This window comes from Rhipicephalus sanguineus, chromosome 1, assembly GCF_013339695.2.
Source record: "Rhipicephalus sanguineus isolate Rsan-2018 chromosome 1, BIME_Rsan_1.4, whole genome shotgun sequence".
NCBI lineage: Eukaryota > Metazoa > Arthropoda > Arachnida > Ixodida > Ixodidae > Rhipicephalus > Rhipicephalus sanguineus.
The window spans coordinates 312,724,909-312,739,894 of record NC_051176.1 but is presented as its reverse complement, the minus strand read 5'-3'; the positions used below and the strand labels follow the sequence as shown (position 1 = coordinate 312,739,894).

At 46.3% G+C, this 14,986-nt stretch overlaps 1 protein-coding gene across 3 annotated transcripts in view; it reads right to left on the bottom strand.

Annotated features, from left to right (window-relative positions):
* Positions 1-14,262, bottom strand: part of LOC119379438 (coiled-coil domain-containing protein 125) — a 258,527-nt gene extending 244,265 nt beyond the window's left edge. For all 3 annotated transcript variants that reach the window (XM_037648748.2, XM_037648749.2, XM_037648750.2), the window contains exon 1: positions 14,144-14,262. In XM_037648748.2, the coding sequence (XP_037504676.1) occupies positions 14,144-14,228 (85 nt within the window). In that variant the 5' untranslated portion in view covers positions 14,229-14,262. The remainder of the gene's footprint in view (positions 1-14,143) is intronic.
* Positions 14,263-14,986: the final 724 nt, after the last annotated feature.

Genomic DNA, 14,986 nt, shown 5'->3' with positions numbered 1-14,986 from the left:
TCCAATACCCTTGTTCAATGAAAACCGGGATGACTTGGACGCTTATTTAACCCTTTGTGGCGCCATGGGACTCATATGTCCCACTTTTTTCTTCGCCATGTTCTAATTTTTTAGGTCAGGACGACTGAATCGATTGCTCTCAGCTTTTTAACGTAACCGCGCGGATGCTATAGAAAGCGGTTTGGCAGTTGTTTTGATGGTATTCGCGAGGTGGACCATCCCGCTTGCACGCGCTGCATCCTTTTTTTATCAGATTTTGGCCCGCTCTCCTCCCGATTCAGCATAAGAGGCAAGCTTTAAAAGGTTATTTCATGCTCATGAGTTCCTAAATGTGCTATTATAGTGGTTTTCTGCGTTCCTACCCATACAGTGTCCTAAAAAATTTGTGCAATGCAAAAGTGACAACCACTCAGTGATATATTTACGAAAGCGTAGCCAGTCTAACATTGTGTGCAGCTGATTTCAGTATCCAATTTTCGTTCTCAATAATGCAGGGAAGTCTCTTCCCGTGGAGGAAGTCCAACACGGACAAAAATTAGACTGTTGCAGGCATGCCCAGTACCCACATTTGCTGCTCGAATGCCGTTGAGTGGAGGTACAATGGACATTTGACTTTTTTTGTGATTGCGTGTAGGTGTTTGTAGGCTCCGTCCTTTGTTTTTTTTAAGGCAGCAGCAAGTCCGCATAAAAAAAATAAAAGTACAGTAAAACCTCGGTGATACGATCACGGCTCGTACGAATTTCGGGGTGATACGAATTTTTCTGTGGTCCCGGCCAAGGCACATTAGCCTTCAATGTATTGGAGCACGGTTGTTGCGAACCGATTTGCACCCCGCGACGTTTGATACGAACGTACGCTAACGCACAGGTACGAACAGGTGCTGCCCGCGCTTTCGCGGAAGACGTGGCAGTCACGCGCGAACGCGGGCATGCGCGCTACGCGACCATCAACCTGACGACCATCGACCTCCCTGATAGTGCGCGCGAATCTTGGAGGCATTTAGGCGCCTTCGTGTTTATATTACAGATGACGTTCACGTCGCGCTTTTTTTTTTCCGACGCGTTGGCGCGTGCTCCTATGCTCGAGGCAGCAGCGTCTTTGTACTGTGTTAACACGTGCCTGCCACGTCGATGCAAGCCATGTACCCGCAATCAGACGTTCTATGAAACAAGACTGAAACTTGCGCTACGGGTCCGTCATGAAGTCCGATTGAAGGTGGACGAAGACTCCGAGAGACGAAGCGGACGGTCTTGGCGAAGGAGCTTAGCCTCTATCTATCGTGTGCAAAGTGCTTCTTAAGTCGCTTTCGCCGCAGTGCTTTGTTGTCATACAGAAAAGCGTAGTAAGATTATGAAGGGGCTACTAGCGGTCTCGGGGCACAACATATCTGGTTCATTTATTTACATACGCGCGCATGCACCGTATATTTACGAGTACAAGTTATGATCGTTGATGGCTAAAATCTTTACTGGCGATCATTCAGAGCTGTTGACGACGTCGCTGCGGCCCTGAGAAACACTAAATCAAAACGTATGCCAACTTTCTTTTGTCGCATACTAATTTTCCATGTTTTCTGGTGATACAAATTTCGGATGATACGAATATTTTTGGCAACCCCGCGAGATTCGCATCACCCAGGTTTTACTGTACTTTTTTTTCTGAAACGGCTGTCTTTCAGTGGTCGGTGGGACACATATGTCCCACTTTTTTCTCGAACAGCCTTAACAATTGAGAGCTCAAATTTTACATATAATAAAAAGCTGATACAAACGACAATGTCGCCCTTATTAGGTGGCGTGCGTTGTTCATAGCTTATGCCCCATACAGGGTTAAAACTATTTGAGCTTGTCACTATTGGTCACGAATGGCGTAAAGAGAAATGGGCCACTGCCCTGAGTTTGTGCCTGGATGGTGAGGCATTCAAGGTGTTTGGTCCTTTGTCGCCTGAGGACTCGCTCAACTGTGAGTCTGCCAAAACGGCTTTTCTCCAGTTGCACTGCTGGGGGCTATCTGGAGAAATTCCGTCGCAGTAGGCCCCTCGACAATGACACAGCTGAGCAGTGCGCTACTGGGCTGTTCAGTTTTTTTGATCGATGGGTAGAGGTGGCCGAGCAGGGCAAAAATTTTGAAGCAGTGCAAGATTTGGTGCTTCGTCATAAAACAGCGCACACACACACGAAGACAAAAGAGGAAGGAAAGAACCGACGACACGAGCGCTGACTATCTGTTGAAATTTTTATTCAACACACACATTGATATAGAGAAGATCATCACATGATGCAACATATGCGTATCAAGGCTACGAACTAGTGACATCATGCGCCAGTTCAGCAAGACATTATATTCCACATCCTAAGAGCCACCTAGAAAGCAAATCTTCTTTTCTAGGAGATTGAGTGAGGTCTGGCTGATACAACACCTTCCCCCTTTTTGATGTGAAATGCTTCAATAATTTCCCTGAAGATGCGATCTTGTTGTCTGTACAGAACATTGTATCAGTGAGGACAGGATTACAATTGCACTTCCTACAGTTGGCCGTTAAGTGAGCATGCTTATTTTTCTTTGACGTCGTTCTGTGCTCCATGAGCCTCGTGTTCGTGCATCGGCCTGTGTGGCCGATGTCAGGCACCACAATACAAAGATCTACCAACTCGCCCAAATAGCTACTTTGTTCAAGATTTGATGGCCGCGGAACAGCTTCTGAAAAATTTCCACAGTGGCCCTTCACTGTTCGTTCGTGAAAGAAACTGCAAGACGGTTCAACAAATAGCAGAAGCAGCTGACCACTTCACTGGAAGCCCAGCGGCAAAATTACCTGCCTGTTTTCTGAGAGGAAGAAGAAAGCTGACACGGAGTAAACCTGGCAGGTCTCCAGCCAAATGTTTCGTCTGTGGCAAACGAGGACATCAAGCGTCCGATTGTCGCACAAAAGTCAGCCAGCCTTCTTGCGGCTTCTGCCGGAAAGCGGGTCATGACACTCAGTCCTGCAGACGGAAAAGTGGTGGTGGGAAGGAAGCGACAGCGTGTCTTTCGTCACCAGTAGATGTTTCACGACAAGAGAGGTCGAGGTGGTAGGAATTTCGATACTAAAGGAGTACTGGCACGATTCTGAGGCACCCCCAAAGGGATATTTCTCGTTTCCATGGTGTCCACTATCAACGCGCTCCACACACCGGAGCCAGACAACACGTACAAAATATTAACACGAAAGTGTTATATGCCGGGGTCCACCACGACTTTACTGACGTATTTCCGTCACGGATATGACGTAAAATATAAAGACTAACAGTAGGCGAAGAAAAAAACGACAAGAAAAAGCTCCGTCACCGGGAGTCGCACTTACGACCCCTCGCTCCGCAGCGCGGGGCGCGAAACGATTCGTCCACAGACGGCACGTTCCTTGCCATGCTAACGGCGAGCTATTTATATACACCATTTGCCGGTGGCGGTACTCAGAGATCGGTAGTACATCAGCGTGTTTTCGTTATCACTAGCGAGATGGCGCGAAGGGCTCGAAGAGCGCGCTTTAAAGGTCGTCGCCCAACGCGGATGAGCGCGCGCCTGTACGTGGCGTGGTCGCTTGTGCGCGAGCTTATCTCGTGATGGCGGTGGTGTGTACGTCTTGTGCTCTCACCACAAGTTTGCTTTGAGAGCATGAAGGTCATTTCACTCACTGCAGCGGCCGCTTTTGTGAAAGAAGCGCGCTGCTCACACAGTAATAAGTTACAACTGTGACGGTTTGTTCGCGCTCATCCTATGTATGTTCGTTCCGTGCACCCTTTCTGCTTTAGCAGCGCGTTGCAAGTTTCGAGCTGCTTGTCGTTCTTCGCGTGACATTACAATTTGTTGCTGTAGCATTCATTCCTTCGCGCTTGGGGCGAAAGAATGCACAACAAACGCTCAACTACGTCTGTGGAGACACGTTTCACTTTCGTGTTCTACCGATTCCTATGACAGAGGGATCAGCCATGTTATTCGTCGCCCAGCATTTGCAAGCCAGTCCCACCGCAATGCACATTATCACGACAAGTCAACACAGTTCACTGGGTTTCCGAAACCTGCGTCGTGCATGCAGCCTATAGGGCGGAAATCACTGTCAGTCTCCGGAAGACAATTCACTCGTCGCTGTTTACGTGAACCACGTGCGACTGACTGCAAACCGACAGCTGTTGCTGCTCGGTCGCGAGTTGACTTCCCGTGACGTCATACTTGTGTTGACAGGTCACTGCGAAGCCACCCCGTCGATACCGAAACCGAAATAGCTGTTTTAAGGTAGCGGTATTAAAAATATATTCAATGCATTCCCAAGCACTACGACGCTCGTTTTAAGGTTCTCGAAACCCGTGCGTTTATTTAGAGCAACAACCTGAAAGTATTTAAAACTCGTGTGATTACTCCGCTAAGGCGCAAGACTTGGATGCTTCTTCAAACGCGAAAATTGACCGTCCGCAGCGTCAACACGAGTGATGCATGGTCGCTATGACGTCACATTATGACGTTATTACATGACATCGTCGCTTCGTGGGCCAACAGAGAGTTTTCTGGGGGAGGATTAGTACACCGACTGAGAAGCAATATTCTTGCGTAGAACTCGGCGTAGTCCTGCGCTTAATGCAGCTCCACTAGCATGAGCAAGTGCGTACCACGGTCAATCCAGCAGTTCCCTTGGCGCTTCCCACACAGCACGGGCTCGGGCCCACATTGTTAATGTCTGAGCTATCGTCGTGTTCCGCTATGTGGTGCGAGAGCTACATGATACTGCCGCAAGAGAGTTGGAATGCGCAGGAATAGCATAGGTCCATTAAACAAGGTCTGGGGCAAAGCATATTCACTTGACGATATACCTGGTTCGAAAAAAGACAGTTACGAATTACGTGCCGGGTGATGTGCCCTTACCTCGAACCATATGCATACAATGAGTGAGCGTCGAGAAGCTTATTCGTGCGTTTATTACCAAACTGGAACGAACACCGAAAATAGATCGAAACCTCTTCGTACACCTCCTGCCAGTCCTACATACTTAATCCACTCGCAACCTTCTACTGGTACAACATCGTTATCAAGGCATACACCATAACATAATAAAAAAAGAGCAAAGTACAAACCTGCATAACATACACTACTGAAACCTGCAAGGAACAGTCCTCAGAGAGGAGTTTTATAGATTATATTGAAGACTAGCAGGACGATCGGGAACAAGAGAAATGAAGCGATAAGCTAAGCTGTGTTCATTGTGCATACGTCTGCAGAGACGTCCGAAATTTGCTCTAGTGGTGGAAGTCAGAAAACAACGACTACCGACGCCTTCACAATTCGCAAAGCAGACCGGCTAGCGCAAGCAGTTCGAGAAACTGTAGCGCGGCCGTATCTCTGATGCAAATGAGCATGGCGTGCTTACAGCCGGAATCTCTTGATAATTTGGCTTTTCGCATAATAACACATGAAGAAATGAACTGTAAGCTATGCCACAAAAAACTTATTTGATTTCATTTTAATTTATTGTTACCCTCAAGATCAAAGGCATTTCAGAGGGGAGTGAGTGAATGAATAGAAGTAAAAGCAAGCAAAAACGCAGCAAACAATAAGTGAAGATTAAAGTTGTTCGTCCCTATGGACTGTCTATACTAGCAGAGTGGTGTGATAGATGGAAATAATGCTATAACAAATAGTTTTTTTCGTCCTTTCGGCTGTTTATACGTATTCCGAAAAGTACACGGGGTGCACGGAGGTCGCTACAATTTTTATCTAGGCTAGCGTACTTACAACCGAGGTAAAGAATTTGAATATTTTCTTGTATTTCTCTTGCCGTGGCAAGGTGCTACTATGCTGAAGACAGGTGCTACATATCCAGCAACGTGCACGATTGTGTTTGATGGTAGAGCATGCTTTATATTTCAATAGAGAGCGCAATAAAAACAAAGTGATTAGAGCGTTCTGTTCTCTGTCTCCTCTGTTCTTACTGTGCGTCCTGTTGAAATTTAACTCATGCTGCAAATCACTTTTCTTGCTACAATATCTGCTACCAAACGCTCTTGATAATTCCCATTGTATTTGTAGAAAAAATATCTACAGTATACCGCTGCCGAGTAAGAGTTCATCGTACCCAGTATGCCCGGTCAACTGTTACTACAGTGAGGTCCTTTTGTACAAGGAATTACCGTAGATTAAAGCGTGCATGTTAGCGTAGCATGCGTCAACAAAACGTAGATATTTGTTACTTAAAACGCCTTGAGTCGATTCCATATTCGGGCAACACCACCTAGATTATTGGCTCCAGCCCCTGTCGGGCCCGATCCGCGGCCGGGCAGGGTAGGTGAAATTTTGTCTCGGGTTCGGGCCGGGCTCGGGTCTCGCTTTTGAGCCACCGGGCCGGGTTCGGGCGGGTAAACATAAGTGAGTGGCGGGCTCGGGCTGGGCCCGGGCCGAGAATCATGGCCCGTACAGTGCTCTACTTCCCACAGCCTCGGCTATTGCGCGCTTGCAGAAGCGGTGGCGCCCTCTCTTGCACGGCGCGGGTAACAGCTCCGTGTTTCAGAAGCATTTTTCGCGATTTTAGGTAAATTATTACGATTAATTCCTGGTTATTTGTGTAGTTTACATTATTTTAGACCTTGCTAGTTTATTTTGCTCTGGTTCTGAGTATTGTTAGCATGGGCGTCCGGAGGGGGGTGCAAGGGGGGGCAGCTGCCCCCCCCCCTTGGAATTTAGGATAATAATTTTCTATGCAGTAGCAGTAAGCTATACTGCTTGATTAGCACGCTCCAGTCCCGCATATCCGCGTGAAACATCATTCAGGATTACCAGCCAACTTTGCACGTTACATACTGCTATGGACTAATCTTGCCGGTCATGTCACGACAATGAAACAAAAGCTACCTATGCTGTATGCCCCCCTCCCCCTCCCCCACCCTCTGCTGATGCACCCCCCTGGAAAAAGTTCTGCGGACGCCCTTGATTGTTAGCCTTGTTTCGGGCCTGTATTGACACTGCGTGACTGTACGGCATGAGACGGTGGACGACAAGCCGGGCCCCTAAAGCGGTGAGTTCCTTCTACTTTTCACGGGTCTTTCTCCGACCATGCGCTCAAACGCGTTATAACATCAGGACGGCCCGGCCACAGTCCTAGCTTGACTTTCACGAGGCTGCCCATGCACGGAACACATCCCGGCCGCGGCGGCTGCATTTTCGATGGAGGCGAAAATGTTTGAGGCCGTGTACTTAGATTTAGGTGCACGTTAAAGATCCCCAGGTCGTCGAAATTTCCGGAGCCTCCCACTACGGCGTCTCTCATAATCATATTGTGGTTTTGGGACGTTAAACCCCAGATATTATTTATTATTATTATTATTATTATTATTATTATTATTATTATTATTATTATTATTATTATTATTATTATTATTATTATTATTATTACGGAACAACGGTCTCGGTAGCGCTCTTATGTACTGCATGGGGGCGGCGGTGGTTGCTTTCGCGGTTTATGCAGGCCCCGGAAACTGAGCGCCAGTTTCGGTTTCAAGGAACACGCGCGCGTATAGCGGCTGCCGGGCATCCTAAGTTCTGGTTGAAAGACGTGGATGAAAGAAGTGGAAAGAAGTGGATGTTCGCATTTATTGTTTTTCACGAGCTTTTACAAATAAAGAAATTTCACTGGACTGCAAAGAACTCTCCTTTTGTTTGTTTGTTTTTTTTTTGTCTCTTTTATTTCTTAGTTTTGAATTCTAAATCGGGCGAAGCGCGGGAACTGGTTGACTTGCGTTCGCAGCGCTTGCATCCGCTCACCCTTGCCATTCGCTCAGCAATATCACGAGTTGGATCACATTCGGTTATCTCGCTCGGTTGGTGTGCCAAGTATGAATACTGGAAAGATAAGACACTTAATGGGGCGTGCAGCGAACGGAAGCCGCAGGGAGACACGTCGAGGAGGTCGACCGAGTATTCGACAAAGATGGTTAAATCGGGGCATCATTTGTTTTGCGCGGCTCTGTGGTGTGCTAACCCACGACAAAGAGTGCTAACAGCGCAAACGACCGGAGGGGATAGAAGAGACGAGACAGAGCGCTCTGTCTCGTCTCTTCTATCCCCTCCGGTCGTTTGCGCTGTTAGCACTCTTTGTCATGTTATACCAACACGCCCAATCCTACTGTCTAACCCACGAGTTTCCAGTTCCGCGAAGGTTTTTCAGGTTTCCTAGTGACAATGGGTGAGCACAAGTATTTAGGTCCATTATATAAGCAAGTATTCATTTTGCATGAGTACATGAGTAAATCCGGTTCTCTGCAAGCCTGACTGGACTGATATAAGCGCAGCGCAGTGTCGTCATGACGACAGCCTACCTGATGCCGGCAAAATGCGTTTAGTGAAAGGCTTGAATGCGTGTTGGTTCGGCGACACAGTTTGTTCATCTTTTACTTTTGCCATGTAGTTCAAATGATGTGAAGCAATTATATGATCCTTCCTGTTCATGGAAATGCATGTAGTCAGTTTGAAATTTTGTGGGCCTTTACTTGTAATACTGTCACTGAAATACATGTAATGCACTCACTGATGCTTTGATCAATCGTTTAACAGGGGAATGTGGCTGGAGCCAACTTTTTCGATCAACGGTCTTTTCTTCGTCAGGCCAATGCTGCTGCCCTCACGAAGACAAGACAACATGCCGAAACATTGTCTTCAGTGGCATTCTCTTTTGAACGATTTTTTCATCGCTTCATGCCTCCATCTTCCCCTGAACTTGTCTCGTTTGGTACTCAACTTCTGTAAGAAATATATGTTCGCCGTCATAACAGACGTGATTGAGTCAAGTACAACGTGGCCTGCTCGCGAGTGTTAATAATTTTCCCATTTGTTCGGATATTCTCTGTTCAATGTTTGCTCAATATGTGCATATTCAGTTGTCAATTAAAGCTGCTTTTGCAAATTGACACGTTCACACTGCGCGTATGTCTCTGTTTTTTAGTATGAAACATGTGAGAAAAAAGAAAAGGTTTAAATTTTCCTTGTGTTGATTGAGTTTTGTCTTATTGAGAAATCGGTCAGCTTTGGTTTGTGCACTTCACGACGCACGAAGAAAATTAAAAAAATGGTAAATTTATCGAATGGCCGCGTCGCCTGAGCCTGGCCAGCGGACCTGATAATAGCACGAACACATTCCGCATCCACGCGAAGAGCGAAAGGAGGGCTTCCGCGTCCACCCTCCTCCTCTCGGTTTCGCGCCCTTTCTCTCTATATGCTGACCTCACCAGAACGTCATGAAAGATATGTTTTGTTTGTGAATTATTTCTAGTAGATACCCGGCAGCCGCCAGTGGTGGAAGTGGCGCTGCCGCAGCGTATCAGCATGCGAGAGCGCGTCCCATGGAAGGTATAGGGAGTTTCCGCCCCCTGGTTTATACAACATATAGCACTGATGACCTCCTCGCAGCTTACTCGCTCGCCTGCTCTCATAATCACTGCATTCGTTTTCAGCGTCTTTGCATATCGGTAGACTGCCATACATAGCTTGATGTGTTCGTCTACGTGACCTGCATCGCCCGTACATGTTACTCTCTAACAGTGGCGTAGTTCAACAACACTTTATGCATGTTCGTGCATGTGCGCATGTGAAATTTAAAAATTCGGGGTTCAACTCCCCCTGCGCGACATGAAACGTTCCATGTCGTGGCCGCCCTCGCGGACTTTCCACGCGCGGAAAGGACGATGCATTGGAATACGGTGGACGTCGCTGCGTTACAATTCTACATTTCGAAGGACCGACAAATACCTTTCTTTATTTTACCAACTTCCCGATTTAACGAAATAATTCGAGCCTGGTCGTCATTTCGTTCAATCATGTTAAAGCTTGGGTGTAGGACCTACTGATTAAAGTAGATCACACTTGCGACTAGCAATGGTCGCGCGACCATTTGCGACTGGCCACCAAAAACAGGGGCGTAGCCAGGGGTGGGGTTGGGGGGGTTGAGACCCCCCCCCCGAAATTTTTCGATTTTGCTTGCCTATATATACACGCGCACATACAAACACACGCACAAACATACATAAAGCATGGTTGAACCCCCCCCCCCCCCCGAAAAACATTTCTGGCTACGCCCCTGACCAAAAAGCCACTCAAAGCGACCAATTTTCACACCTGCGTGCGACCTACAGGGTTGCCAGGTCGAAAAGACAAACACATAGCAAGAAAATGGGGAAACTAGCCATAATGTAGCTAACTCGAGCCAAGCGCAGTGAAAGTAGACAAAAGTAGCCACGTGTGTGAGAAAACAACTGTGACGTTTTCTTTTAAATGACTAAATGTGAATCCTTTTTGGCTAAAACGTAAATAAGTACAGCATGACCACTTCAAAATCAGAATTGCTGAGACTCGTGCATAACTTGTTGACTTCATTTTGTGCAGGACGAGGATGTTTCCTACGCTCTTGAAAAATATTACTCTCTTCACGCGTCTGGCATGACTCTTCTTAAAACGACTAGAATTCTTGTGGTGACAACAAAAAAGAGTAAAGCGTGCTCAAAATTACAGTTGCTGGGATCGAAGCATAAAGTCACTTTCGCAATAATTTCTTGCTTGAGTCGGAGCAGTTTGTCCAAGTCTGTTGCTTATCTAAGAAATGACACAAGCACTTGGTCAGATATCCAATGTTTAATGTCGATGGGCGCAGAGCGCCCTGGATGCGGAGTGCTTGTCTTGTTCACTTCCAAATACGGTTGAAAGTCGTTGTTGGTTGCCTGAAAAATGATGCCCCGTGCAAGCGCTTTCTCCCAGCCACTAATCCAAAAGCCTTTCCTTTTGTGTAATGGAAGTACCAAATTCATTTTTGGAATCTTTAAACACCCAAAAATGAAAAATGACATCGCAGCGGCTGTCACATCATTTGGTTCATATAGAGGGAACAACAAAATAGCCAAGGCATTTTGTTCTGCCGCCACCGGCCACAAAATGTAAATTGGCGCAAACCTGGCGACCAATACCCGTCTACACATAGAATTCACGTCTGCTCGCATACTCATTGCCCCGTAAAATAAGCTGACGTTATGTGGCGCGATTTTGTACGCGTTCTTGAAACGAACGGAAGCGGCGCGTTCTATCCAGCCGCACGCGATTGCTCAATGTAGGACCGTGACGTCTGTCACGGTTCACATTGACCATTCGCATGCGGCTGGATAGAACGGACTGCCTGCGTTAGTTTTAAGAACGCGTACAAGATCGCGCCCCTGATTGGTTCGGAGGTTTGCAACTTCAGACACGCGACTGGCAAAAAGCGAGCCACACTAGTCACTTTGCGGCTAAATTGGTCGCAGATGTGAACGAGCCTCACTTGGCTTCGGAATGTGTAGGCCCAGGTTCAAAACCCGACACCTGCTCTAAACCGCTTCGGCGCCAGGGTATACGACTGGCCGAGCGGCTTCGCTGAAAAACTAGGGTTTCGTAAGGACCGTCATACACAGTAACTTTTTGAGGTTTGCGCGGTAAAGAAAACACGTGGAAGCGTTGGCGTTCTGTCGATTGTACTCGCTGACTGTGGGGTGCATTATCTAGACGCGAGATTGCGACGACAACTTTCGATGACATACGAGCTGATGTCGTCATTATTGTTCAGTGTATACACGCCATGATTTACACAATAAAATACACTAGTGAGCCGGCCATTACAGTGGAGCTCACTCAGACTCGCTCAAGGAATACAATTTGCGCTTACAGCTCACTCAGCCGTGTTAACTCAGGCTCAGACTCACGGCTTCACCTGAGTCTGAGTTAGTCAGCTCATGAGTGCGTTAGCGTTTTCGATCATGTTTTCAATGCTGTTTAACGCCAACATCTCACATATTCGGCGCTTTACGTGGCGCCTTTGGATCTCGTACCTTCAAATAAGTGTTACCAGTAGTAGCAATCCAGTAAAGAAGTTTTTATGAAAGACGCGACTAGCACAGGATATTTTTATCAAGAACTTCCCGTGAAATAGTCAAGGCTACCCCTTCCGCCTCCGTAAGTCCTGCATCTGATCAATAGATATTGAGGTCACGCATGAGTGCTAGTGCGTTGAAGTATGTTGAGTAGACGTGAGCATAAACGTAAGCTGGCATAAGACTGATAATAATGCTGAAGACTAGTAGATAATAGGTAGGCAAATAAAGTGAAGCTCACTCAAGAAATATATTTCACGCTTAGGGCTCACTCGCACTCACCAAAATTTTCCTCAACCGTACTCACTCCGGCTCAGACTCACTAAAATTTTCTCAATCGGACTTACTCGACTCAAGCTCACCAAAATATTACACGTCTGAATGAGTCAACTCATGAGTGATTTTGCCGACCTATGCTTGCGAGTCTGCGCACGACCGGTTCTCTTGCCTTCTGTTGACCGTGTTTCTAGAGCAGCAAAAAAGCCATTTTCAAGGTGAGCTTCCACCAACTTGCCGCTCTACGACTGCGTCGAATCTCTTTCGTGGTGTATGAAAACCATATGTTGCACTCAGCATACTCCTGATCCATCACATGAATGTGATCAATCGTGGAGTGTCGTTGTCTGAAGCCAGCTTATTAGTCATAATAATTGTTGTTCTTTTATGCCCCAAAGCCACGTTATGAGGGACGCCGTAGTAGAGGACTTCCACTACCTGGGCTTCTGTAACGCGCTCCTAACACGGGCCTCTAGCCTCCTTCGAAACGCGGCGGGGACTCGATCCTTTCGGGTCGTCGATGAAGCCAGCGCACTCTGTGGGTGCCAAGTGTGACTCTCACCCCAGATCATGTTACCTACGTGAATATTTTGCACACCGCTGTAAGCAAGCCAATTGATGTATGATTCTTTGCGTCTTTTACGTCGCCTGTTTTGTGTATTAACATAATCTAGGCATTTTTTTCCAATTTACTGGTGCATATGAAGTCGTAAGACATTGTGTATAGTGTCAAAGGCTTCTTAAATATAAAGTCCCCTCCATCGAAACGATATACTGAACTCATAACTACTTTGCAGGAAAATACAATGGCAGAGGCAATGACTTTGTGTTGTATAACAGGCATCAAATGGTTTACTAAAGAACGCAAGGATACACAAAACAGACTAAAGGATGGGGGCAGCAGTCACTTACAAAAGCAAGAAAGCGCACCAGCCACGTTTACAATAAAAATTGGATGATGAAAAAGTGACGCCTTGAGTTGAAGAGGATCATTTTCGTTAATAATTATTTCCGTATATCTGCTTGATTGTTTCATTACAAATAAAATGGATATCATGATTTTCACGTTATGACTTGTCATTTATGTTCGTCATAAAGTCATGTTTCACCATACCAATTTTGGTGTAAATCGAATTAACGAAACGGCCAGGAGAGCACAAAGTCGTAGGCGGCTAGATAGATAGATAGATAGATAGATAGATAGATAGATAGATAGATAGATAGATAGATAGATAGATAGATAGATAGATAGATAGATAGATAGATAGATAGATAGATAGATAGATAGATAGATAGATAGATAGATAGATAGATAGATAGATAGATAGATAGATAGATAGATAGATAGATAGATAGATACGCTCAAAGTCGCAGAAGTTCGCTAAGAAATGCATCGCATTTAATATTGCGAAATTTATACGTACATTGATTTGACTAGGAATAGTGCACGACGTTGTCTCATGCACGTTCCGCAGACGCTGCATCACACTGGTCGATGATTTTTCTCTCACTACTTTTTATAGCATTTTGCAACATGTTCGATAGGATGTACGATAGACTCAGCACGGGAACGCAATAAAACAACGGTACCCGTACTACAAGTTTTGTAGCTCGCGTAATCTACAAGTGCATGACGGGTGGAACGGAGACACCGGGAACGAAGATGTGATCACGTTTTCCATTTCCCAAACTCGCCATATAAGTAGTTAGAACGATATCAAGTGGCGCGATTCTGTCGACACTATCCCGCTCAATTTCAATAGGTGCATTAGATAGTTACCTAACAACCGTAGTTACCGCAGATAAGACCAGATAAGCTAAGTTCGTAAAAAAGCGGTCACACGGTAATGCACGAGTTTGTTGAGGGGGGTGATATTCCGCGCCTTGAAAAGAGCCATTTTTGCCTATCTGCCGGTGTCAAGCTGGCGCAGTGAACTTTCATGGCACACGAAATGCTCACCAGCGGTTGACGGGCTCGGTAGCTTGGTCAGCTCCTGTGGCCGCTCGGCGAGGCCCAGGTCTCCCTCGAACGCGTCGTCCTCCATCGCGCCGGAAGCAGCTGCGTGCACGTCGCCGCAGCTGCTGCAGATAGGCGCTTCCTGCATTCGTCGGCAGCTGTGCGCTCGCAAGTCTCGTAGTGCCAACGAACGTGATGAAATAAGAAAAGCTCGAGTGAAAATACTAAGGGCAAAGAACCAACTCCAAGCCAGTCAGGAACACATACAGCCGTACTGCACCTCATTTTCAAGCGTGCAGCTTTAACTATAGACGTGTGCTGTTCATTCATGTCTATCATAGCTTGCATTAATGCACGCCTATATATCCCATAAATCAACGTCTATTATTCCTTGTAGAAGCTTGATGACGCCAGAATACAATGAGGTCAATGAGGTCATAGTAGTCACTATTTGTAGCTTTTTAAAAGTAGTGGAGTAATTATGGCTTAAATGGAAAGGAATTAAAGTCAATGAAAAAAGAAAAAAATTGCCAGGCCTGCGCGGAAAGCGCAGCACAGTCACAGCGAAAGCTGGAAGAGCGGCATTTCCAGAGCCTGTTATAAACTTTCTTGTGGCTACTAATACAAGTACATTAGCATCCTACCCACTACGCCACCAATCATAATTTTTGTGAAGTTGGGAAGCGCCCTCCCCGACATTATTCGTCATTCTGAAGAGAAGCGAGGCCCCATCTGTAAGGCATTATGTGCATTTTGTTGATGCGACGGTTGATGACGATGAAGAATTATGGCTGAGCCCTTTGTAATGGGTTGGAAGCTTTAAGCGACCCGCTAGTTACGTAATTC